At 37.8% G+C, this 27,830-nt stretch overlaps 1 protein-coding gene across 2 annotated transcripts in view; it reads right to left on the bottom strand.

The window, feature by feature from the left end:
- The window catches only part of LOC136677548 (DNA mismatch repair protein Msh3-like), a 62,011-nt gene that overhangs the window by 6,433 nt on the left and 27,748 nt on the right, over positions 1–27,830 (bottom strand). For both annotated transcript variants that reach the window (XM_066655130.1, XM_066655131.1), the window contains exons 13-21: positions 27,650–27,782; positions 24,983–25,170; positions 23,723–23,891; positions 20,603–20,667; positions 19,967–20,083; positions 19,440–19,547; positions 17,522–17,636; positions 12,088–12,245; positions 3,950–4,136 (exon numbers count right to left, since the gene is read on the bottom strand). In XM_066655130.1, coding sequence (XP_066511227.1) covers positions 3,950–4,136; positions 12,088–12,245; positions 17,522–17,636; positions 19,440–19,547; positions 19,967–20,083; positions 20,603–20,667; positions 23,723–23,891; positions 24,983–25,170; positions 27,650–27,782 — 1,240 coding nt within the window. The remainder of the gene's footprint in view (positions 1–3,949; positions 4,137–12,087; positions 12,246–17,521; positions 17,637–19,439; positions 19,548–19,966; positions 20,084–20,602; positions 20,668–23,722; positions 23,892–24,982; positions 25,171–27,649; positions 27,783–27,830) is intronic.

The raw sequence follows: 27,830 nt of genomic DNA, 5'->3' as shown, positions 1-27,830 counted from the left end.
AATGATCAGGAAAGGAACACAGTTAAGACAAAAATAAGTTCAAAAGGTTGACAACACTTGTCATGCAGTTTGTTCACTGCAAAATATTAAGTAATTATTATTATTATTATTATTTTTAATGTAAAAGTATGGGCTGGAGGTATATAACCCCCCAATCTTAGACGGTAGAGCAGTGCATAACTGCATTCTCTTGAGTAAATGGCGCACCATTCAATAATTTTGGGGTAAACCATCTTTATTTTTCAGCGTAATAAGAATTCAAGAAAAACACAATATATTTACCTGGAATTACATAGAAACCTCCAACACTATGTTAAATGTAAATCCTTTAGTATTTAATTTGTATCTTAACTTTGAGCACTCTACTCCCACTCATATCAGGTCATTTTGTTTGTCTACGGCTTTATAACTAATCACTCTTTTGACTAACTCTGGCTACATTCTAAATCTTCAGATATTTATTTCACCACAGACCCGTCACCTTCAATTTCTAAACGTGGGAGAATCATTGTCAATCTCTGGTAAAAACTGTAAGCAAAATTGCAGTTATGTCAATATATGGAAGATATAAGTGCCCTGGCAACAGTGCACCGTTACACAAACTCCAAAACGGATGCAGACTAATAACACCTTTTAAGCACACACACAGAGGCAGCAGGTGGTAGAGCTTCACTCTGAGCCTCACTGCTGCAGGACTATAGTTAAACCAAAGAACAGTAAAAACAGCAGAAGGTAAGAAGAGAGACAGAGAAGGAAAGATGCCGTACAGAGAATCCCAAAGCTTTATTCCAGAGGCACTGTGGTAAACAAGATCACACAAACAAAATAAAGGAGAGATAAGGTTTAAGATGAAAAAATATATCTTTTTTTATTTGATCCCATACTAAACATTCATTGTCTGTAACCGTTTATTCACTTCAGGGTCGTGGTGGGTCCGGAGCCTACTCGGAATCACTAATTGCAAGGCAGGAACACACCCTGGAGGGGGCACCAGTCCTTCACAGGGCAACACACACACACCTAAGAATACTTTTTGAGGAACCAATCCACCTACTAACGTGTGTTTTTGGACTGCTGAAGCACCCGGAGGAAACCCACATGGACACGGGAACTGCAACAGCAGTTTTTTTACATAAGGATATGGATTGATGAAATATTGTAACAGTGTACTGAACTTATTTGCTTTGCCTTTTATTTTGTTATAATTATATTTTGTCATTTATTTTCTGTAAGAGTTTTCATTTTATGCTTTTCTTCTTTGAATTAAAAAGAGCCTAGCGAGTGTCCCGAAAGGAATTAATAAATTAAACTCTATGAGTAATATTATTATTAGTAGTAGTAGTAGTACTATTATTAATAAAACATACATGAGAAAAACATAGGAACATATACAGTGAGAAAGATGTATAGAGAGATTCTCTGTAAAAGCAAAAAGAAATATTAATAAGAAAAATAGAGAGAATGTTAGAGATAAATCAAAACAGAGAGAGGGAAAAAGAAAGATCTTTAAAATGAATCAATAGAGAGAGTGTGAGGGAAAAAAGAAAGAACAAATAAGTGCCAGAAAACCAGCAATATAAAGCATATAAGGAATTTAAACCCTGAGGACTGCAACAGGTCATCAAGGGGCGAATTACAGGTCAGCAACAGGTCACCAACCAGCCAATAACATGCCACCAATAGGCCAACAGCAGCCCAATACGGGCAGACCTGGTTGTCACATGGAACTGAAACATCACCTCTAATGCAATGCAAAATTTTAGGCTTCCTATCAAACCTCAAAATAGCCCCCGTGTGTTCAATGGATGTCAGTCTTGTTTATTCTCAAACAAATTCTGCTATCAAACTGCTATTCAATCTGTATTCAAACAGGTCCTGCACAGAGAGCTGGAGACGAGGGGGAGATGCGTATCCAAGCTACACAGCTCTGACAGAGACAACTCTCCTGTGCCTAAGAAAGCCAACTCCCAGGACACTTAGCTATGCTTCTCCCAGCCTGAAACATGGAGATCATACAAGACACAGAATGACAGTTTAAATTTATACAGTGTGCTATGTCCATCAATAATTTTTTATGGAAAAGGTACAGCTAAAGGTGTGATCCTTTAAAGTTTTCTTAAATGTACTGACACTTTTTTGTTACACTGCTATAGTTTTACTATAATTTATATATAAAACTAACCACCGCAGATTTTGTACACGCTTTTAAGGTATTAGCCCAATTACATGTGCGCCTGATAATTCAACAACAGTCTGTTCCTAATACTGCTGCCTTCTCTTCTGGGATAAGCTTTGAACACTGCTGTGAGAAATTGATGGGATTCAAACATGGGCGCATGTGAGGACTTTCAGGGGCTTTATATCCCTTTAGTCCATGACTGGCATGGAGAATGGTGACTTTTGGGCTCAGATGTGGCTACTGCCCAGCATTAGTTTTCAATTAACTCTTCATTCATTCATTCATTATCTGTAACACTTATCCAGTTCAGAGTCACGGTGGGTGCAGAGCCTACCCTGAGTCATTGGGCGCAAGGTGGGAATACACCCTGGAGGGGGCGCCAGTCCTTCACAGGGCAACACACATACAAACACATTCACTCACACACGCACTCCTACGGACACTTTTTGAGTCACCAATCCACCTACCAACGTGTGTTTTTGGACTGTGGGAGGAAACCAGAGCACCTGGAAGAAAACCCACGCGGACAACACACCAAACTCCTCACAGACAGTCACCTGGAGCGGGACTTAAACCCACAAACTCCAGGCCCCTGGAGCTGTGTGACTGCGACACTACCTGCTGCGCCACTGTGCTGCCCCACTTAATTCTTGTCAAAGAAAAATATATAAAGTTGTGTGTGCACAACTGAACCTGTAAACGAAATCTAAAATCATGAACTATATTTCAAAGTTACATAATGCTTTATCAGAACTATTCTTGGAAGGTTCAAAACCAGCAGTTTTAAATTTTCAGTGAGTTCAGAGAAAAGAATAAAAATTTCTATGAACTCAAAAAACCTTACACTGTAGCAAACAAGGATGAGACTATTTCACGTGCTTGTGCCCCAAAGGCCAAATGAACTTTATTTCTCACAGAGATAAACGGCTCCTTGGAGCTCTTAATCATCCCATATTAAAGTTATCATAAATATTAATGAAAAGGTGATATTCTAAAATCTCAGACTCTTTATTAGGTCAACTCTGGAACAAATGTTTAACCGGTACATTTCCTCAGATAAAAACGTATGTCTCGTCCTCGTTCCTTTAAGCTATTTAAAAATTTGGCAAACAAACTCTTCCACAAAAAAGTGGCAAAAGAAGTGTGAACAGTTAATAGACTACTTAAGTTACTGTTTACAAATATTCCTCAATAAGCAAATGAACATAAAAAGGAGCATCCAGCAAAGGCTCAGACTCTACAATGAAAAGAGGTGTTTGTGGCTCACACATTTGTGTCAAACTTCATGAAAGAATTTTGAAACACTATCTTCTTACACACACTCACATACATATATGTTACATTATTAGAAGATACACATACATACATTAATAGAAGATAAAAATTTTATTATGGTCCCCATGCTTTTCACTCCAAACCAGAATGTTAAATGGGATAATTATTTATCAAACTCACCTATATTACAAATAGAATTTTACAAAAATTGTTTACATTACAAAATTTGGTCACAGAGGTTAACCTAGCCAACGGAAGGTTCATTCCTAATAATAAAAAAGTGCACTCCTATTTGACATATCATCTTGTACTGTGATATTCCACCTTGCAACAAGTAAACTTCCATGTCTTATGGTGAAGAGAGTGATTGCCACAGTTTTAAAACCACAACCACATTAGTGCTTGTACAGTGACCAGGGTTGCCAGGTCCAATGATTTCCCAACAAACAATTTTTTGAGTGTTTGTTGGACTTCAGAAAGGTCAGAGTGACTTACATTTCTAATGAAGAACTCCAGGGTGGCATAGGCAATGGCGATCCCATCATGTGTGCTGGTACCCCTGCCCAGTTCATCCAGGATGACCAGAGAGCGAGCTGTGGCTCGGGAAAGGATCTCAGAGGCCTCCAGGAGCTCCTCCATGAAGGTGCTCCTTCCTCTGGAGATGCTGTCAGAAGCTCCCATTCTGGTGAGAAGCAGATTAAATGGAGTAAGCTGAGAGATGAGGACTAATGGAACAAACACAGTGCTGTAGATCTGAAACAAGACAAGCCTGCAGAGATACTCTCAGCTAGAGCAGACAGCACTCTGTTAATTCAGCCATCAAATGTAAAATGTGCTCAACAGAATGAGTGGCAATAAATCATTTATTGCTACTTCTTCTGGCTGTGATGAGAGCTTTTCCCATGAAGTGTAACTGCTTCCCTGGCTGCAGTAGAAGAGAGTGCTGCTTAATAACTCTAATTAAAGCACTTTAGGAGGAGAAGCTTCAGTCCAAAGGTAGCACCTGCAAGCATGATATTACCACAGTCGCATAGCAGAGATGGTTAATAATGTCTGGTTTCTGCAATTATTTTACCAAGAGCTGAGGAAGATAATGAGGGGAAAATGACTGAAATGCCATAACACTTTCCCTTTCTAAATATATGGAACCGAAGATGAGAAACCCCTTGATTATGTGCAAAATGTGTAGTACTGGCCAAATTATCTCATCCATTATGAATAAGGAAATCATGTTGAGCAAGCATACAAACAAAACGTATTACAATACACCAAATATCTGAGAGGCCAAATTAATCAGAGAATTCTGAGAAGTCCTTTTTGCAGAGTTTCTGGTCTAGAGTAGGACTTGGGGGACCTCTGCAATAATGTTCTGAGCCTCTATAATCTCATTAATCTAACCTAAAGTTCAATATTGCATAAAAATGCCATCTCTCCTTATAAATAATGAAGTAGCTTTGAATGTATTTTCCAAACTCCAAAACAAGAGAATTTGAATTCTTTCTAATTATTAATACTAACAGTATTACAACTAAGGGGCTCTGAACTGCAAAGCAGCCATTTGTGGTCCACTCAACATCATATACTCAAATGTCCTTGATTATTTAATTGACCATTACTGCAAACACAATTGATTCAGTAAATTATATTAAAAAAAATGTTTCCCTATGACTATTGATCAGATGCATGATTAGACCATAATAGAGTAATCAGAGTAATAGAGTAAGCAGTTTCTTTCATATGCTTGAAAATAATCTAAAAAAAAAACAAAAAACAAAAGTGAAATTACTATTTTCCAGACCATTTTCTTGGAACCAAACCTGGTCTTAACATAAGAACAGAATGTACATGTTATCATGTTAACAGAATGCATGTTAATCCTATATACAAAATCATGCATAAAACATTCATTCATTCATTCATTATCTGTAAGCGCTTATCCAGTTCAGGGTCGCAGTGGGTCCAGAGCCTACCTGGAATCATTGGGCGCAAGGCGGGAATACACCCTGGAGGGGGCCAATCCTTCACAGGGCAACACAGACACACATTCGCTCACACACTCACACCTACGGAAACTTTTGACTTGCCAATCCACCTACCAACGTGTGTTTTTAGACTGTGGGAAGAAACTGGAGCACCCAGAGGAAACCCACGCGGACACAGGGAGAACACACCAACTCCTCACAGACAGTCACCTGGAGCGGGAATCGAACCCACAAGCTTTTTGTGTGACTGCAACACTACCTGCTGCGCCACCGTGCTGCCCTACCGTGCTGCCCTATGCATAGAACATCCAAAACAAAACTCAGAAGGCAACCTCCCTTGGTTGACCATTTTTTAAAATGACTAAATACTACATTAATAATTTTGTTGAGCTCACATCAGAGTTCATACAAATCTAGATTCTGTCCCTGATTCTCTCCAGATTTCAGACTTCCTCTTTCTTATGTAAATTTTGAGAAATATAATTTGCAAAACGGATCAATTAGTTCTGGAATCGCAAAATATTTGCAAGTATTTTCAAAGTTATCCCATTACCACATTGAACATACAAATATTAATACTTTGATTATTGCCTCAAGCAGACCTCTAACAATAAAAAAATAATAATACATTAAAAAAAATTTGCTTCAGTTTAGACATTTGCTAAGACATAATGATTAATAATAAAAAAACACACACACTACAACCACTGATTTTTTCCTATACATCCACAACTCAAAAACAACCTGCTGAGGCAATTTTAAAGCCAGTTATAAAATCCCTGTGCTGTAGTAATCCATATCTACAGCATCTCTTTCATTCAACCTGTCATTAAGGATCCAATCATCCTGCCACTTTAGAATGAACAGTCTCAGCAGAGAGGCTAGTCAGCTTCAGCATCATTACCGCTGGTAACATCCCTCATGTATGGTGGGTTAAGAACAAGACATTTTTCTGTATTATTCTCCATTCTAAGGACAGTTTGACAACAAACTGACAACAGCTGTCCATTCTAGAAGCCTTTTTGGCCAGCAGTGCTTACCAGGAATCTCACAGCACTGCGCTATATTGTGGAAATATCTACTCCCAAAATGACGAACAAAGCTAAATTGTTGATTGGGGGTGGGGGTGGGACAGGAGGCAGACAGATTATTTGTTTGAATGGCTTCATCCTTTTAAAGCTTTTTGAATTTTTTTTCCCTCCACTTCATTTCCTGTTGCTATGGCAACCAGAAAGCAACGAGGAAAGAAGTGCTCAGTAACCTTGCTGATAATTCAATAAAAGTCCATCAGTGTTTATATACCATAGGCCCTGAACGTGTGGTGACTTCCGGACAAAGGTAGCACCAAAATTGATCAGCTGAGAACATTATACAAATCTCTGTAATCTTATTGGTTCCAATAAGATTCAGATTCATAATTTACCAAGCCAGATATACAAAGCATTTGTAGACTAGTTTTGAGTGCAATCATGCTGCATTTAAACCACAAAAAATTGTGTCTGTGGCACCATGAACCTTGAAAAAGGCATTTATTTTCCTCACACATATGCACAAGGAAGTGCAGCTGTGTTAGCTTTTTGTGCTTTTTGACAGGGTAACTGGATGGATGCATGGTTCTACTAAGAAATATAATATGTATTGAACATTATGTGAAAGTTCTTTAAACTATACAATCACACATTTTATTTACAAAACTTGTTCTTTAATGATCCATCCACTGAGAGGTCCATTAGAGAGAAAGAATCAAATGTGGCTGCATGTTATCTAGGTCATACATTTTTGTGCACCTCTAATATATTCCAATTTGCAGGGACTTGTATAAGATGTATAAATAAAAGGCAAGAAGGTACCATCACCTAGCAGTTGGAACAATTGAAAGTTATATGTTTATGTACACTAGTTTATGTACACTACAATCATTCTCTAGAAACTGCATGATTTTTAATTTTAGGTTCATGTTATCTAGCTCAGGGTTCTTTATAGATGCAAAACCTTTGTAAGAGGTTGAATCGAACTGGTAAGATCATGATTAACTACACAAACTAATAGGAGTAATCGCAATTATTTTTTTTTGGAAAGCGCCAGAATATATGTGATTATTCTGACTGAAAGTTAAAAGATTTTAGTTCACTTGAGGTCTATTGGTCTTCACTCACACTGGAGTTTCACAGTATAAATGCAATTAGCACTGAAAATTTTCTCCTTTGCCTGGTCGAGGTCAGAGTGCACCACGGGCCGCTGCACCCTTCTGCTTAATTGGCTGCTGTTTGAACATGATTTTCACCTGTTAATTAGAACAAACTGATAATTCTCTGGGGAGAGAAGGCAATTAGCCTCTGATGTGTACACTACAAGGAACAATAAACTGGGCAGCAAGTTGGAGAATGCAGAAACACATTGAGGGGAAAAAAAAAGGACCAAAATATATACTTTACCTTTCCACCAACAAAAGGTATGTTTTGTTAACTTTCCACCTCACACCAGTGTCATGCCTTTGCCTTTCAACTATTAAGGTTATTGCTGTAGTAACAGCCTCTGCTCCACTTGAAAAGGCATTCAAGGATTTGATAATGTTTTTTATAACATTACAGAGAACATGTGCTATTGACTTTGATTCACATCATAATACACCATGCACCTTCCCTCCAAAGCCCAGTGCCAGGGGGCTTTATACCCCTCTAGCAGACACTTGGCATTAAGTTTTTCTAACACCTTTCATCCCTTTCAGTAGAACTGAATGGGGGCACCTTAAAATAGCTGAATGTATGAATAATAGAGGGTCAGAAAACCTTTTTTTTTTTTTAAGAGTAAAATATATATGGTATTTATCTCCAACAACATTGCGGCTTGGCAAAAACATGCTAAGCCAAGCAAATGTCACACCTAATACTAATTAGTGAATCACTATGAGTGTGTTTTTGTAATTTTAATTATGGCAGCACATTGTCAGCAGAAAGTCGACACGCTGCCAAACCATAAAATTTTACAACAGTGGCAGATATCTATGTTGTCAGAAAAAAAGCTAATTATTTGGGAAAATAAATGAAAGTTTTGAGAAGCCAAAGGTGAATTCATAACCAAGAAAATATTTCCATGTTTACCCATCCATTTAGTATTCATACAGTATTTACTGTATTACAATATTTCAATTTATATTATGTGATTAATAATAGTCTATAAACCACATCATACAATCTTCAGGGCTCCCATTTAATGATTAGATTTCTTAGATATGTATTCTATTATTTTTTTTATTTTTATTTTTTTGGTTCTCAACCAGCTGGAGTTATTCTGAGCGATTATGATGTAGGAGTGTTTTTACAGCACCAAAATGCACTTTACAATATTGTATACACATGACAAGGTGCAAAACCACGAGAGGACAATACTCAGAAACATTGGCAAAGGGACATCATGCTCAAAATGAAGCATTCAATGATTACAGTAGATTATTGGTCTCGCCACAAAAAAAAAAGCCACAATGCACCTATAAAACACAACAGATTTAATGAACTTGATCCAATGAAACAAATAAATCAGTTAAATGAAGCCTCAAAAAAAAAAGGAGTTTTCAGAGGAAATATGGTGGTGAATATTCTGTTTAAAGTGCGCAGGCTATAAATATTGGTAGATGGGGTTGGAATTTGCTGGTGGACATAGGCAAAAAGCTGCAGGTCCCAGAGTGCATTGTGTTAACTACACTGAAACCAAACATGAGGCTCTACTCTGAAAGTAAATGGATAGTTTACTTCATAGAGTTCCATTTGAGGATGCAGTAGATGAAGCATTTGAAAGGAAGAAGCTGAAGTACGCAGACTTGGCGGCTGAGGTGAGGGAACGTGGGTGGCAGCCACAAGTAAGATTGGTGGAGATAGGTGTTAGAGGATTTGTAGCCAAATCGACCACATCCATGCTTGTACAGTTCGGCATCAGGGGCTGGAAACTAAGGGCAGCTGTGAAGGAGTTATCAGAAACACCTGAAAGGTCGAGTCAGTTGTTGTGGATAAGGAGAGCACAGATTACTTGGGGAAATGAACTGCAGAGGTGTTATTGGGATTGTTGGTGATGAAGCATGTAAAGTTCAAATGGAACTGGTGGCACTGAGCATGCATTAACGGTGCCAGTGGGGCTATGTATAGCCTTAGTCACCAGGGAGGCCAGTGTCGATTTATGGCTGTTGATGGTAAAAGGTACGGTAAGACTGTAAAGCTAGCTTGGAGTGGGGTGGGTCTGGGATGCCAGACTTCACTGTTGAGTCTTCTGGAGGTGTTGTGGCCTTAATTCAGCGAAACAACAACTAGAGGAGGTGCCTGCCTGATGACCCCTGTGAAGAGCTAGTGATACAGTGGGTGGTTTGGGTACTCATGGGCTGGGCTCATTGAGTAACCATAGTTGTTAAGGATAGCTGGTTGCTGATTGGATCATAAACAGCCACAGCAACCTTAGAGTTCAAGTGTAGGATTCAACAGGAATTTTGGTGGCTGCAGGTAGAAAGAGAGTGTGGTGGGCCCTATGTGAAGTTCTAATGGATTGGCATAGGATATTTTATGTTTTATCTTGTGTATGATTATAATTACTGTTTAACTCGCTTCCACTTGAAAACTCCTGTTTACAGCCAGTCAAAAAAAAGGTCAACTGAGACTTTAGAAACTACATTAATTTATATATATACATTTTCTACTCTTCTATAGACTGTTAATGTATCAGACACCACCAAGGGAGCCATTGTTTTCTGAGAAAAATATGCAGAGATTCTCTATGTGGGGAGCATTTTTTTATACTGAATTGAGGTATCTTTTCAAAGAAACAAAGCTATGTACTACAGTTATTCCATTAGGTTAAATGGGATGTTTGCCAAGGTTCTCTGAAGTTTGTCTTGCCAAGCACTGGTTACCACAAAAGCACACTTTATTGGGTGATGCATGAACAGGTCAATTTACTTCTATCCTCTCTCTCAAATTTGCTACAAAAAAAATCAGTCATCCCTATCTAGACTTTCCTTGCACACTCTCTCTTTCTCTCTCACTCCCTCACCCTCTTCATCTTGCTAACTCTCCCCCTCTCTCTCACTCATACAGGCTAATTACAGTGAGCTGAGGCAGATGCAGCGGTGGCCATGGTTCCCTGTCCTCCGTTTCAAGTCTCCTTCAGCAGCAGTACTATACTGAAGTCTGCTGGGCCTCTAAGGTGTTGTCATGGCACTGACGCTCCTACTGTCAGCTGTCCGGTCCTGATCCGCCCACTTAAGGAGCAGGAAATAAGAGAACAATGCCCCAGCGTGCGTCTGATCATTCAATGCAAGTAGACGACAAGCAGACTGTCGGAGGGGGAGCGTTTCAATGCACTTGTTTGAGAATGCCTCATCACGGCCCCTCTGTTTGAGTACTTTATTACCCAATATGGGTGCCATTAGCAGAGAGACGTGCTTCTCCATTAGAGGAGAGCAGGTGGGTGGAAATGATCGATGTTCTTTGAAACAGATCTTGCCCTGTTTGCGTTTAATGGGGAAGTCTAAACTGAAGACTGTACGTAGGGGAGGGAGAGAGAGAGAGAAAGAGAGAGAGAGAGAGAGAGAGAGATATCGAGATCTGAGAATCTTTTATTAGAATATAAAGTTATGTAACAAACAGATTGGAGCCACGAACTGCAACACACCATAGACCGATGGGCACAGTATTTATGAACACATCCTGAACTCCTGAGAAACAAACCCAGAAAAGGGGAGGAAAAAAAAAAGACTTCGAAGCATAACATTGTGTCAACATATGCAACAATTTGGATACACCTGGTCAAGGTAAAAAAAAAAAAAAAAAGGTTTTTAAAGTAAAAATGAGTATAGAGAAAAACTTAAATATTGCATTTGTCTATTCATTTGTTGAGCAAACCAACAGGGAATTAAACACAGAATATATGGGATAACTTTTGCTTATGTGGCAGGTTTAATCTTTCAGCCCCATATATCAATTTAACATCATAAAAATTAAACTTTAAACCTAATTTTACCAGAGACATGGTAAATTTTACTACTGCGCATTAAATTGGCAAGTTTTCATGTGAGATGAAGACAAGTACAGAGTGAAGATGGCTTCCCCTTCAGATGAGCCAACACCATAATTAACATTAAAGTTAAACCGTGCATTTAAAGATGAGGCCGCAACATGGTTTTTCAACAGTCTTTTGTCAAGCATCACTCAGAACAAGAAGAATAACTTCCTACTAAAGTTTGCCTAGCTAGAGATTTACCTGTGCTAAACCAATACTTTCTTGAACTATCAAAGCAAAATAGTATAAATAATCATCAACAAATAATCATAATAAATAAATAAATCTGTTGCATGTTCAGTTCTGTTAACACTCCTGTTTCAACAAACAGTGGGCCTGACCTCTACTCATGCAGAGTAAACACATATACACTGTTTACAGAAACTCAGATATTGGCATCCAGTGTGGTTAACTGTATTCAGTTACTCATGAAGCTCATTATAATTCTAACAGTATTTTGAACATGATTTTTTTTTGTCTGTTGTAATCTATTCAACCTCAAAAATGATCTTTCATGTAGTGTATAATAGAAATGTTTTGAAATACTGTGATAAACATTTGCCATTTTGCCCCAAACACTTTAGAAATGTCAAAGAAAAAAGGCTATACCTGGTAAATATGCCATCCACTATTCCGATGGATGCCTCTCTGGCTGGTACAAAAGACCCCAGTTGAGCCATGATGGTAATCAGAGCTACCTGACGGATATAGGAGCTTTTTCCTCCCATGTTGGGTCCAGTGATGATCATGGTTCGTTTGCCATTGCCCTGGGGGAAAAAAAAGTCAGGAATGTTGATGATTTATTAATTGAGCAGGTATAAAGTATCTAATGGCTGGCACTGACTTATTCAACAATATATTACACTGATTATACTTTAAAGACTATACACATTAAATCAAAGGGATATGTACTATCTCATTGCAGTAAAGAAATTTTGTACAGTTATCTGTGTACAGCCAATATGTGTTCACATAATAAAGACATATTTATGATATACAAGCACTGAGAAAACTGAGTTATATTGCTTTGGTACAACAGAGATGCCACTGTAATTTGAGAAATGCCCTTTATTTCATCATATAATCAACAAACTATTTAACATTTCCTTTCTTTAAAACTGAAATGTAGTAATGTAAATGTATTGTATTTTTTATTCATATACATTCTTTTGTCTGTATGTATGAGTGAAACAACTGAACAGAATGACTGGATCCCAACCACATCTGCACCACAGCTCTGATTTCTGCTCATACTTGCAATCTCTGAGAATACACTTAAGATTCAACAATAACCAGATGTCGCTTCTGTATGTGCTATTCACAAAGCATTTGGGACATTGTGTTCAATCCCAGAGACACTAATAAAATAATTCATGTTTTTTTCTGCCTGTCCATCACCAAATCCTCCACTGTCATTAATCCAAAGCCACAATAGGAATAAGCCAGCCTTATGCAAGTGAAGTCAGGCCTAAGGATCACAGTCGAGACTTATCAGACAGTGAAATAATATTACCCAAGAGGTAATTAGTAAATATTCTACATCTATATTGTGTAACACACTGTATGAAACTGCAAAAGGGTACATAATTTACTAGGGCATATGTCTGATTATTTACACATTTGTTGAGCCAAAATACATATAAGCATTTGAAGAAAACCTTGGGTTTGTGAAAGGCACCAAGTTGAACTACTTCTAATAATTATTATTAATATAATAACAATATTAATAATAACTATAATTAATTATTATTAATATTATTATTATTATTATTAATTAGTTCATTGTCTGTAAACAGGTCCCTGGAGCTGTGTGACAGTGACACTACCTGCTGCTCCATTGTGCCGCCCTATTATTACTATGATTATTATTAAATGTTATATTTAACCAAACTTTTTCTTTAATAAATGCTGCCAATATCTTGGCTTGTTAATCTGGTTCTCATTTACAGGCGACAGAGGTTGGTAACTGTGATATGTTGGGATTAACAAAACATTCTTTGTATATAATGTGACTTATCAAACCAAGATTCAAGATTCCTTTGCCATTGTGCATAGTACAACAAAATTGAGCAGGAATCCTCAATCGCAACAAACCTCAAACCAATCACAAGGCTTAATGAAAGTAAACAGCACAAAAAGTAAGGTAAAGTAAATTTGTGTTTGGTAGATTATTTCTTTGTTGTAAAAATGCTTCTTGGCAATAAATCTTATACTGTTGAAAAGTCTGTTAATTTCCCCTTTAAATGGCATCACATTTGTAAGGAACGTGCATTTGTGGGATGAGCAGTAGAGCTGAGTATGTGAGATGCGCCCATGAAAAATTTGCCAAATCCTCTCTGCCCATGCCAAACAGCTTATTCTGCCATTGACTTGTTTGGTGGACTGGATGATTGAGGTTTGGAGAAACAAGATGTATTGGCAATGTAACAATTTGTTCATTTAAGAAACAGGAGCCTCAGTAGCGTGTGGAAGAACCATACACAGCCACAACAGAATGGCACCTCCTCCTCACGCTGGTCACCAGCCTGGTCACACACTGCTGTGGGATGGCATCCAATTCTTCAACCAGCATTTGTCGCAAGTCAGCTAACGTGGTTGTGTTGGTCACTGTGGCAGGCCCAAGCTGATCCCACAAGTCTTAAAATGGGGTTGAGGTCAGGACGCTGGCAGGCCATTTCATCTTTTCCACTCCCAAATTCTGGAGGTAGTTTCTGATAAACACTGCTTTGTGGGAGTGAACGTTGACATCTTGGAGGATAGAGTTTGGTCCCAGACTGTGGAGATATGGGATTGCCACTGGTTGCAGAATTTCATCTCAGTATCTTTCTGCACTGAGATTGCCTCCAAAAAGTCTAATTATTGCAGTGAGGGAGATGCCGCCCCACACCATCCCACAAAATAAGCTGTTTGGCATTGGCAGAGAGGATTTGGCTAATTTTTCATGGGTGCAACCCACATGCGCGGCTCTACTGCTCATCCCACAAATGCTTGTTCACAAATGCTTGATACTACAAAGAAATAATCTACTAAACACAAATGTCCTTAGTTTTTGTGCTATGTTTATTTGAGGGGAAATTTACAAAGAATAAATGTTAATGAATTCAGACTTAACTTGCAAGAATTAAACATGAAAATAGAAAACATAACAAAACTGAAATTAATGAATATTCAAATCCTGTTTGTGGAAAGTTGCAAAATTTAGTAATACTCTAAGAAAAACAAAGTTCTCTAGATTAATTCAACTACAAACTGTACTAGAAATAGATGTCCAAATCTGACTGTATTTTGTAAGTATAAACAAACTTAGAATTTGATGCCTGCAACTCATTCAGGAACAATACTACCAGATACTAGATACCAGATACAGATGAATCTGCATGACCTTCAAGCCCTGAGATATCATTAGATGAGAAATACAGCCACGTGGGCTCAGGAGTACAAAGGAAAGCTTGTGTTACTTAATACAGCTGCATCTACAAGAAACACAACTTGAAATTCTTATGCAAAGGAAAATCTGTACATCAGTTTTGTGCTGAAATAGTAAACTATTCTCTGGGCCCATGCACATCTCAGATGGTCTGAAACATAGCAGAACCTGTGCTGTAGTCAGAAGAGTCATGCCTAATTCCAAGATAAATAGTCATCAATCCTCTGTGCCTGAGATGAAAAAGACCATCAGTAATATGTGCCAATACCTAAAAGCCAATATCTTTCATGGTATGGGCATACATCAGTGCCAACTGCATACGTGTGAATGCACATTTGATGTGGAAATACTGGGATTTTAGAGAGAGAGATTATTGTTTTTATTGCATTTTACAAAATGTCCCAAAATTCCTGGAAATGGGATTTGTATCTAACTTACTCTTTCATATTTTCTGCATTTAAGAAAATACACTGAATGAAGCATCTGCACAATATGTGCAAGAAGATGGAGGAGGACTTTTCAGTTAGAAAGTTTTTCTAAAATAAATAAATAAATACATTTTGAAATGGTGCATTTTCAAACTGTTTGACCTATTTGAGATTAAAACTCTTGCATTTTTAAATGATCCGAGCTTCTATCTAATAGCATTGCTTCTAGGATAATGAGGCTGTGTACAAATGGCTTAGCATGACATTATTACAGATGGCAGATGAATTTCATCTAGATTTGAAGGGAAACAATCCAATGGTGCTGATATATGTAAAGAGAGAGAGAGAGAAGTAATGAGTGAACAAACAGATGAGAAAGAGAATGAAAGTGATATAGTGCGCAAAAAAAAGAGCGAGAGATAGGCACACTGGTACAATTCAGTAAAATTGGCCAATGGTTCAGTTGCATTTCCTCACTGGTAAAAAAGGATTAACCTTCTGTAAAAAGACAGGGCATACACTGACATCAGTGCACCACCCACAGCCTTCTATTTGCTGAATCTAAAAGCCTTAGATAAAACCATGCTTCATAAACCTCCCCCACATCTACAGGCAGCAGGATTTCAAAGAGGCTTTGGCCAATGCAGACATTAATAATGTCACCTGTAATGAAAACAGATTAAACAAATCATAAGAACTGATCAGCATGTCATATAAATGGTGAGAGACTGCAGATTGTAGATTGGATTGTGTAATTTATCATGTATAAACTGTCGCTCAACATACTCTAAACAATACTAAGTGTGGACACCTGCTCATCCAATACCTCTCCTGAAATGAAGGGTGTCAGTAAGTCACATTTCTCCACTTTCTACAACAGTAGCTTCTACTCTTCTAAACTTTGCCAACAGAACATTACTATGGTAAGGTACAGCAAAAATGATTTTGGATGATAAGTAGGATTTGGATTACAAACACATATCAAATCTTAAATGAATACACCACTATCAATCACACTTCTATGCTGCCAAATTTTTGGGGGATTTATACACTAGCTGACGCTTAACACTGGGCATAAACACTTAAATGCAGCTGCTACCGAACCTCCCATTTAATGTCATGCTTTCTTATACAGATTATAGTGTGAGCACAACATTTAAGTCCACAGTAGGTGCACCATAAGGAAGCTAAATTTACTGATGAGTTTTTGTCTACAAACCTTTGAACATGGCACAGCAGTATGCAGGAGCCCTGAAGCCAATCACAGTGTATTTTATCTCTTCATCAATCAAATAATGATTGCATTCATCAAATCCAACAAATTTTAAATTATGTATATCTAAATATTGTTTTACAACATAATGTGCATTCTCAGAAATCACACACAACACGCTATGTGTTCAGAAACAGTGAATTTTTATATGTATTTGAACATTTCTTAAAATGGCCACTCAAGTTCTTAGGAGATCACTGTGTTTAAGATTTTAACTACACTGACCTCAAACCAATGCTATCACCACACTGGCAAATGTGCCATCAGCCCAAAACTAAGACACTATTGTGTTATTCTCATACCAGAGAATATCTGAGGTGGGCCTGACAACTTAAGAACAACTTGAAAAAGAGTTAGAATGTATGCAAAGCAGCAGATGGACTAAAAAAAAAAACCAGAGAGACAAGATGTTTATTTGACAGTGACAATATAACCACAGTCTACACTCATCTTATTTAACATAGCGCATGGCAAAATAATCTAATAAGAAGAATTCCGTGAGGCTGTATTGGAGTAAACACACAATATTATGTCTTTTGCAAAGTTTTTTTTCTGTTTTGCTTCCTGTTCTACTCATTATGGTAGCTTCATGTGTTTTCATGCACACTGTACATTACAGTAAATAAAAGAGCTAGAAGGAGAGGAAGAGGGCACATTTAAAAGCTGTTAAATATAAATCAGTGTAATTTGCAACTTTATTCCATGCCAACGTACGGTGGTGGAAGAATGATGACTGAAGGAGGCAAGACAACACAAAGGGCCAGATGCTTCTACTTGAGCTAGGCTTTGGTGCTTACCATGCCAGAAAATATGGAAAGAATATACAGACATGGGAAGTTTGTGTCACTGTTTGAAACTTGAAGATTTCAGATTAGAGATACTGACTGATTATAAAGTTCTTTAATGGGTCCTCACCTGGAGCTCAGTGTCATTGGGCACATACTGGTCCTGTTCTCCCATCAGCATGTCAATAACCGGGTGTCTGCCTTCCCTGATCACTATGTGACGTTCTTCCTCCAGAATCTCCGGCCTGCACATAGCACATTACAGAAAAACTGAGATTATGGAACAGACAACAGGAATACAAAAAACACGATAAAAATGCAAATAAACCTATACATATAGTTTATATTTTTATTCATTAGCATATTAACTAAATGCAGTGAGTGATGTGATGTTATTATAATAACAATAATAAATATTTGCATAGTTGATCAGAGGAGTGTTATTACCTATTCACTCTGTTGCTAGGCAACAGCAATACTGTAACTTTCAATCAGCTAACTATATTTGATATGTGCAGGTAGGAAGTACAGTCACGCTCTCTTCCAGAAAGTGATATCTTTTAAACTTGTAAGTGGTGTTGGCCATACATTTAAAAAAAAAACTATATATATATATATATATATATATATATATATATATATAAAATAATAAACAAAAGCTTTTTAATCTGTGAATTAATACAGTTCAACATATTCAGAGAAACGTCACTGAAGGCTTGTGTTCTTTTTGTTGTCACTAGGTAGCACAAAAATTTTTGACCTACTAATTTTAATATTATATTAATCACATCCTGAGGAAAAAAAAAAGTTTCTAGTTTTAATTCTTCCTGTAGGTTTCTTTCCATCCTGAAATATTACTGACAACTGAATAAGTACCTGACACTTTAACATTTTTGGAATACAACTTTGTGTCTCGCTGCATGTGGATCTCTGTAAAACGATTATGTCTCCATCCACATAACTTCCCTTCTTACGAAACAGACTGGAACAAAGAAATGCAAGTACAATGATATAGGAGAGGAGATCAATGGCAAAATATATATAGGTTTGGAAGTGTGGTGTAGGGAACGTCTTTGTGCTCAGTGGAACAGGAGGGAGGGGGTGGAGGAGAATGAGCGGAGGGGGTGTAGTTGGCGTAAACCTCGGCCTTCAAAGTCAAATCCACTCCCCCACACAGCCTGTGAGCAGCAGAGGGAGTGCGCACCGGGGGCGGGCTGGAGCCCGCTGCTGGCCAGGGAGAGCCGGAGTGAGGGTCCTCTGGGGTCCCCCCACTCTCGATCCTCAAGCCCAGCTTATGTAAGGAAATTCAAACACCTCCTGCAGAACACGAGAGAAAAGCCAGGCTATCTGAGGTGCGAAAAATGCGCTTTTTACGGCAACACAAAGCGCGAGGACACCGTCCCAAGTTTGCCTGCATCTTTTCAAAGAACACTACACAGGACATCATTCCAATAAGCTGCATTGGTTACCAGAGGAAAAAAAAAACATATAAGCTGGTGGATTGTGTAACAAATCTAGTCTGAAATAGACTGTAACATCATGTATCATACAGCAAATTAAAAGGACACATATACTCCATTCTATTTTACAGTTGCAGGCTGTGGTCAGTCCTTTGCTCTGCATACTTTGTTGGTCCCCTTTCACCCTGTTCTTCAGTGGTCAGAACCTCCCTGAGCAGGTATGATTTGGGTGGTGGATCATTCTCAGTGTTGCATTTATGTTACATATTTATTTATATGTTGTGTAACAAAATTATTACTTTTTTTTTACCTGACAATATTCTAATCTCACTTTATTCTTTAGAAACAAAGAGGCATATTTATTTTTGCTGTATTATTATCATGAAGGGAAAAAATTGGTATATTTTTATCTCTGAAACAAAAGCTAAAAGTTGAAAACAAAGCTAAAAGTTATCTATGCTTCTTTTCATAGCCTCAGTTTTACAGACTAAACTCCAGACTAACACACACACAGCCCTAATGTGAGAATATGAAACCATGTGAAACACTAGAGCTTAATATAAAAGATGACAAAGTTCATTACGACACCTGCTGTAATTGTTCTCTTTAGCGACTTGAGCCAAAGAGAAGAGACAGTCCAGGGTTGCTAGGTGACCCACTGCTTTCCTCAAGATATAGTAATGCTCTCCAAATAACCTAGGAGAACAAGGAGAGTGAGGTGAAATGGCACTGGTCAGACAATCTCCACAGAGGCATAGGATGTGACATTTTACAGTTAATCCTACATCCTGCAGGCAAACAAGAGCAAAGCATTTAAAAGACCTTCAGCATGAATCTGAAAGTTCATAAATAATATAATCGAAATTGAGTAGAGCAGATGAGAATGTGCAAGCCAGGAAGAACGCTTTAAAAGCAGTGGTTCTCAACTTTGGAGCTGGAGTACGTGTTCTGCACATTCTGGGATTTCCCTTTACTCCCCACACTCCTGATCCAACTTATCAACTCATTCTCAAACCTCTTCCAAACTGAGGCTGTTCAAGCAGGATAACAGAAAAGATGAGCATTGGAAAACCTGTTATTTAAAAAAAGCCACTGGCAGTTAATGAAGTACGTACTGGAGAAAGTTGGTCCACTCTCGGCTGCAGTCAATGACCAGCTGTTCCCGCAGCTGCAGCAGACGCTTGTTTTTCTCCACAATGAAAGGGGAGTGATAGCGGCCCACCACCTTAGTGCTGGATTGACAAAGGAGGATATCATCAACACTGAAATCCAAGCAAGAATGAACTGGAGAAGTCCCCCCCCCATTGTTCATCTTCATAGCAAAAAGGCCATTATATGTACGAGATGTTTTTTTTACTAAACCTATTTTAAATCATTCATCTCCTGGAGGTTACTTTGAAAAATTTTATAATAATAATATTTATTTTATAACAAAATGAAGAGGAATTAAGAACGTGAGAGAATGACAAATTTGTTTCTATCCATAAAAAATGAAAAGAAAAAAAAATCTAACCTACGATTTTAGGATATCAAAATGAGCTATTTTTCACAGTTTTTGTTTCTGGTGTACTCTTAAAAAAAGTTTTTCACTTCTGGTATTATTTATTTTGGTTCAGTGTATAATTTCTAAGCCCCTTTTCTTTTGCATTATTTATTATAGCAGAAAGTGTATGAACAGAAACATGAAAAACTGAACATATAAAATCTAATGGTATCAGACTGGGGTGAATGTATCAGTGGATAAGACTCACCTGTTGATTTTGACCCAGTCTGGAGGGACAACTGAAGACATACTGTTCTTTACCTCAATAAGAAACTGAGAGAGAGAAAGAAAGAAAAAATAAACTTGCACACAAACCTTTTAAAATCTTAAAGGGTTTAAAGAATGGGATTCTATCTTTCACTGACTCAATCGCTACTATGACAGATGAATGAATGTAGATAGATTAAGGATTAGCGGCTCACAGCATACAGGCATCTATTACCGCTGAGCTTAAATACACTGTAAACACTAACACAGAGACCTGCAATCAGAGAAGTGTAAACCAAGTCAGCTTTACTGTGATAAAGGAAACATGCTGGAGAATGTATAGCATATACATCGCAAACAGCTGTGTGTGTGTTGTGAAAGTATAATATTATTCCCTCTTTTTTTTAATGAACACCTGGGCTATTAATGTGTAAGCCTCACATTAATAGCTTTTTTCCCCCGATTAAAAACACACATCTCCATTTTTGTGGAGTTTTAGTTTACTACATCATTTGAACACAGCAACTGTCCGTTACACCATGTGATAATTTCATGATGAATAGACCAGTAGAAATTATAGTGGTCCAAATAATAGCTCCAAAATAACTCAGAATAAAATCTTTTTAAATTCACTTGCATTGAAATTTAAATAATAAGTTTTTTCCCTTCTCCTTTAAGGTTGCTATTTTGGGAGATAAATGGTTTTCATTGGATAGTGACAATTTGCAAAATGATGTATGTGGGTGTGAACTAAATGAGTTATTGCATAATGATATATTTACATTTCATTTTCTGACAGATTTGAATCTGCACCTCTAATTTCCTATTTGTTTTAAAAGAAAGCAGTCACAACCATGTTTTTGTCAGGTTTAAATAATATCTGCTACTTATGAAGTTCCAAAACCACACTTCTGACAGAACATGAATCAGAAATCATACAGATGTTATGTACAATATGCTGCACAGATGTTCACAAGCTATAATGTTTGTTCAGGCTTTGTAATGTATTGCAGCTAGAGATACCACATACTGCATTTTCTTTTATAATACTGACAATTCAAGTATCAGCCAAACCAATGCAGGATTTAATGAATAACAATTGTTTTAAACACATCTTTAAAGGATTTTAATAGAATTCAACAGCTCTGTAAGAAACGACACACAGCTAACCGCAGGAAAGCACACGATGAGAGTATGCTATTTCTGGTTAGATTTAAAGACAATTGGTTTGGAAGCATTCATTTTTTCCCCTCATTCAGGATCCAGGACAGTATTTACCACATATTTTGGCCAGTACCTGGTACTGGATATGGATCATCTTTAAATGGAACATGTGCTAATCTCTTTTGTTTTAAAGCTAAATTATGTCCATTATTATCACACTGTCTGGATCTGGGTCAAGGGCACAGCAGTATTTTCAAACACAATATCAAATGCTTTTATGGGTTTAGATTTCAATCAAAAGCAAAGAATGTAGCTTGGTTCATTGTCAAGGAGACAGAGACTAAAAGGGATATTATAAAAAATGTCAGTGAATCTGGACATTAATCTCGGAATCTTGAGTACATGCCAACCGACACACTGTGCAATAAGAGTCAGTGTTTTGTGAGCTACCAAAGTCAACATGTGTTTTACTTTCCCTCAGGTAGCTCCTTTTGCTAGACAGGAAATGTTATAAAGATGACTCGTTAAATGAAATAAAAATAAACCTAAAAATAAAATAAATGGCCGTTTCCCTCTGGAAATTACCATCAGACAGCGTTTCTCCAAAATCTAGTAAAGTAGTTTAGTGTGTATCAGACTGTCTGATTGCTGTGTCTCATCACAAGCTCCTTCACTAAAGCGCTGTGTCTTGTTTGATGAAGAGAGTGAGGGTCACAGTTCTTAAGACGCTGATGCCGCCGTAAGTATAGCGACACCAAACTGGACTAGAGAGAACACTGAAAAAAAAACACTGTCAATCAGGCAACTGGGTGAGTGAAGATTGTTTAGACTGCAGACAGTGGCAAGAAAGGGCCAGTGTCTGTGCTCTGTGGGAGAAAAAGCCGTTGTTTATGCATGAGCGGTAAGTGGAGGCAACAGATGGAGACGCAGGGCTGGGATAGCATACAAACTGTGACATTTCAGAGATTGTCCTTTTACCTTCTGCACTCTGATTTTATATTAATTATTTCTCACTTGCAGTTCTCAAAAACAGGTGGAGAATTTCTACCAAAAGTGTGGGAGCAATCATCTGCATATTTGAGAATTTTAGGCAGAAAAGACTATCATTTTGAAATTGATGATAATGTATTAGTTATTTTATTAAATTGTGATTATATCATCTGAAAACCATGACATCATATAGTTTCACATTACGTGTTATTTTATACCTCTTGAGACCATGTATAAAATAGGTTTGGCGGGGCATAATGATTGGTGGGTAGGGTATTGCCGCACAAACTTTAGATTTATTTTTAAGCACTTGGCAGACATAATACAATAATTCATTCACTCAGTAACTCTACTGTTATCTAAATGTACTGTTAGGAGTCTTGCCACACTTCTTAAAGAAACACAGTAGGAAACCTAACCCCAGATATCTATATGGAGGGCAGTGGTATCATGCTACAACAACAACTAAATCCTTAGCTGCTTTCAACTAGGTGTACAGTCCTGAAAAATAATAATTTTTATCATGTCTTTCATTTCTTGATACTGAAACAAATACACAAAACTGATGCACAGATTCAGACCTGTCATAGAATGAAAAATGAATTTAAGTGTGAAGCAACCTACAATTATGTAGTAATTATATAGTGTAGGAAAATTAAAAATGTAGAAAACACTAGTTTGACATGAAAGGGTTAAATGAATATTGATGCCAAATGTTTAAAGCAATATACTGTCACGCTGTCTTCACAAATTGCTGTGTTTTCTTAATGGAGATGTCTACAGACATTTGAACATAATAACACAGATTCACATTCGCTCACTTCAGGGGTCTTTGGTGCACATAAAGCTTTAATGTTTATTTTCAAGAGAAGTGAAAGAAAGAAAAAGAAAGAAAGAAAGAGAAAGAGAGGGGGGGTAGGGTTATTGACTGAAGAGGTGAAAGAAGCAGAATGTCTGGTGGCCGTACCTCTTGTCCAGATACAGTGGTGTAGTCCAGTGACGGTTTTCGGAGGATGAGGCAAAGCTCTCGCCGGTGCTCCATGATCTCTGAGAGAACAGCCTGAATCTCATCTTTCCTCTCCCGGATAATGGGAAAATCGGTGAGATCCACAAACAGCTCAGTCTTATTTCCAGTCCTAAAGAAGCAAATTTAAATATTACGTTGGAATTTGGCAGATACTCATCAAGAGTGGTTTATAATTTGATTATGTTACTGATGCAAGCAAATTTAGTGTTAGGAGTCTTACCCATGGACCATTTGTTTAATCTGGTGTTTCTGCCCCAGCTACAAGTCAAAACCCCTATCAGTCATGTGGAGTGCAGCACTGTTATCATCTACGCCATAAAAAGTTGTAAATACACCCAGAAGAAAGTGAGCTACACGTACTGAAATGTCAGAGCGGGAATTTTTACTAACAAAATGCCAGACATTTCAGAATGGAGTTGTAGAGTCCATCCCATGTAGTTGGAATATTCTCATGCAGTTGAGGTTGAGGTGGAGTGCTGATAGCTGTTGACAGGGGTAGAGTTTTGAACAAACTATTCATACTGAAGTTGACCATGGTGCCTCCACACATAGATTCATTGGTAGTCTCGACAAAGACAACAGAGGGACTCATCACTGAAGATGACACACTGCCATTCTGAGTGACTCCATGAAAGTCTGGCATATTTGGTGATAATGACATGGTGTTAAAGCAGTCGTCATAGCAGTCTGCATGCATGTAGTCCTGCGTCGTGCAGCCGTCTGCCAATGGTGCTGGCACTAGCAGAACATGGAGAGCATCAGTGCCCACTGGATGTATGCAGTCATGGCTGATGGATCACTCGGCACATGTTGGACAATCGGTCGGTTCTTCCTCTCCCTGGTTCCTATAGCTCTCACAGACCTTTCATGTCGCTGGTGCATGCCACCTTCTATCCACTGCCACCTACAGTGTGCTATGGTAATATCCGCATGACTGGTACAGCATGAAATACCGCAATAAGTCTGTCCCATTTCCTGGAGCCCTACAAAGCAAACTCTCTCAAATTCTTCCAACTGCTCAAACTGTTTATGAATTCTGCAAGTGAAGAATGCCTCAGAGAATGACAGCATGAGTCAAGAATGGAAAGGATGTATGATCTTATTTAGTCAGTCCTGAATAAATGCTGACACCATAGATTTCAGGAGAAATATTGGACGAGTGGGTGTTCACAAATACTGGTAAATATCATGTACACTCACTTGGCAGCCTTCTCATTGAGCACTTTGAGGAAGTTGTGGGCAGGGCTGAGGAGCTGGGGAGTGTCCAAAAGCAGACTCTTTAAGAGGGTGGAGCTAAGCTGTGACTGGACTGCAGGGATGAGGGCTTGGAGCTCAGTGCACAAACGGGACAGAGTGCTGCTGATGAGGAAGAACTCCTGAGTGGAACACTGGGGCATATACAAAAAATAAATTTAAAAAATTAAAAAGAATGAATGCAGCAAATCAGCAAAATCAGGTACAAGTAAGAATCTTGTGTACATTTCTAAATGTGTTCATTCCCAGCATGCACTTGTGAATAATATTTCAACTAGATCAAGGAAAATTTGTCTTCAAAATAAATATGCAAATTACTTTCCTCAATATTTTGAGTTGGCCTACTACATCAAGAGCCAATTAAAGCATTGCTTGAACTTTGAGACTGTTTATAAACATGTAGCCGATGCTCCCAGAGGCATATCCAGCTCACTACTAGTCAACCCAACTAATCACAATGATGAAAGAAAATGACTCCCTCTCTGTGATCATTAAAATTCTAGAGTGTGGTAACTTGATATAGGCTGAAGGAAAACAGGCTGAGAGCCCAATGGGAAAACTTCACAAGTCTAATATACTGGATTACTGAACACGAAATCTATTTTGTACTCTCCATGATGAACAATCATACACTACGCTGCTGCAATGAGAACATGATGAAGCTGAGACAAAAGTGCATTTCTGCTGCAGATACTGATCCCTGAGATACTGAAGATTTCCATATTGTAACAAAAAAATATTATGAATAATGGAAGAGGTATATAACCTTAATATGATACAAATTTCTAGTTTTTTTTTTATATTAATATTAAAAATATTAATAACAGAGTCAAATTGTGATTTAAAATAAAAACAATTAAACAGTACTGAGCTTCTTTTAAACAGTGATAGAAAATATATCAGCACACAGTGTGCTTCAATTACATATGCCGATAGACTCTAGAATGCTAAATGCGGACGTGCTAAGTTCAGCTCCTCAGTGAACTACTGACCGCATGTAAAATAAGAATAAAATAAACTGGCATTAACTGTCCCAAGTATCAAAAAAAAAAAAAGGTTGATTTTAATGTGTATTTTTTCTCCTTTGTTCATCTGATTTTGTGTCTCTACTGGTTATTTCATTTTCTGAAATGTGGTCTATAAACTGATGTTGGTCCATGCCCTGCTGAATGACACAGCAGAACCAAACAGGTGAAGCAGATTAACGAGAACAGCGTTTCTCCTCCAATGCTTCCACAGTGTCCAGCACACCTCCAACGACCATCAGGTTCCAACACTGCTTATTACGTTAATTGAGCAGTTCAAAGAAAAGACACCATTGAGCAGTGTCCCTACAGCCCTGGTCTTGGAAATAAAGGCTTAGAAGGAGACATCTTAAAGAAAGGAAAAATTACAGCTTACTAATAATGACAGCAAGGTGTGGGAAAATAATTTTTGACAGGCCACAGGAAACAGCAAATCAACGCTGACACACAGAAACCATCAGATTCTTTTGGACCAATCCTCATTTCATGTTGTTGTTTACATTAAATTTCATGTTAAAGAAATATACTGGAAAAATTATCTTGGAAACTGAAAAAAAAAAAAAATCTTCAAACCAATAAACATATACAATATTTTTCCTAAGACCATATAGAGGTACAGTAGATGTAAAACCACTATCCAGACATTTATCATTTAAAAAAAAAAAGTATTTACCATAGCACAGTGAAATCAGTTTCAACAATATTTGTAAGCAACATTTTCTGCATTTTTACTAAAACACTATAATAATTAAACCACATTTCCATAAAGTATGAAAGAATTAATTAATACAGATAATTAATTAAAGTGTAATATTCAAGAAAATTTCACCTGTCAGCAGCATGTAATCTTTTAAAATAACCCAATAATAATACCATAACATGTTTCATCCATTGTCAAGTGACTGGTATATAGCAAAAAAGAGAAGAACAGAAACTCGCCACCTTGACACTGGCCACGTTGTCCAAAACAGCTATGACCGCAGTTCACAAACTAACACAGGCTTAAGGTGTATAAATATATCAGTGTCAAGAATCACAAAGGAACACTTCTAGACTGGTGCACAGATCTGTTCTGATCTCATTCAACAAGTGCAATTCAAAAATTAATTAAAGTAAAGTGTTAATTGGGTACAGGCCCTTAAAGCTGGCTAAATGAGGACTGGCTGTTTTTCTTACCCTGGTAAAGAACTACTTTCATGGATTAGTTACCCTGTAATCATAATTCACTTGGTCCCAAGGCTGCCATGTTCAGTCTGATGCCTCAGGCAAAGCAAACAATCATCAGCAAACATGTATGTTTCACATCAGTTTATCAAAGCACAGGACTGTGTGTTTATCAAGTGTGGAACCTAACACCATATTTAGACATAACAATTTCAATATATATAGACTTGTTGCCAAGTGAACAACTTCATATACAATCAGGGATGAGGAAAATCTTCTAACCCAACAGGAAAATAATTTCCTCTAAAGAGTCAGATGGGAATTGGGGGACACCATTAAAAAATGTATTTCCTTATGATCTGCCAATGCCCTGGCGCTGGATGTTTGCAGTGTTTTTATTTGAAGATGCATAAACTGGCCATACCTTCTTATGGTAGATGCTGCAGAGGCCTCTCTCCAGGTCTGGCAGGCGGGTGATCAGAGTCTGGACAGATGGCAACACACTGGACCCTGAAGACAAGATCTCAGCCACTGCATCCTGACGATTAGAGATCTCTCTGAGAAGAATGATACAAAGGGCTCATGGAGGTACATGGTAAGAGTAC

The sequence above is a fragment of the Hoplias malabaricus genome, chromosome X2 (genome assembly GCF_029633855.1).
Source record: "Hoplias malabaricus isolate fHopMal1 chromosome X2, fHopMal1.hap1, whole genome shotgun sequence".
NCBI lineage: Eukaryota > Metazoa > Chordata > Actinopteri > Characiformes > Erythrinidae > Hoplias > Hoplias malabaricus.
Note: the sequence above shows the minus strand (reverse complement) of the source record. Positions and strands in the feature narration are given on the sequence as shown.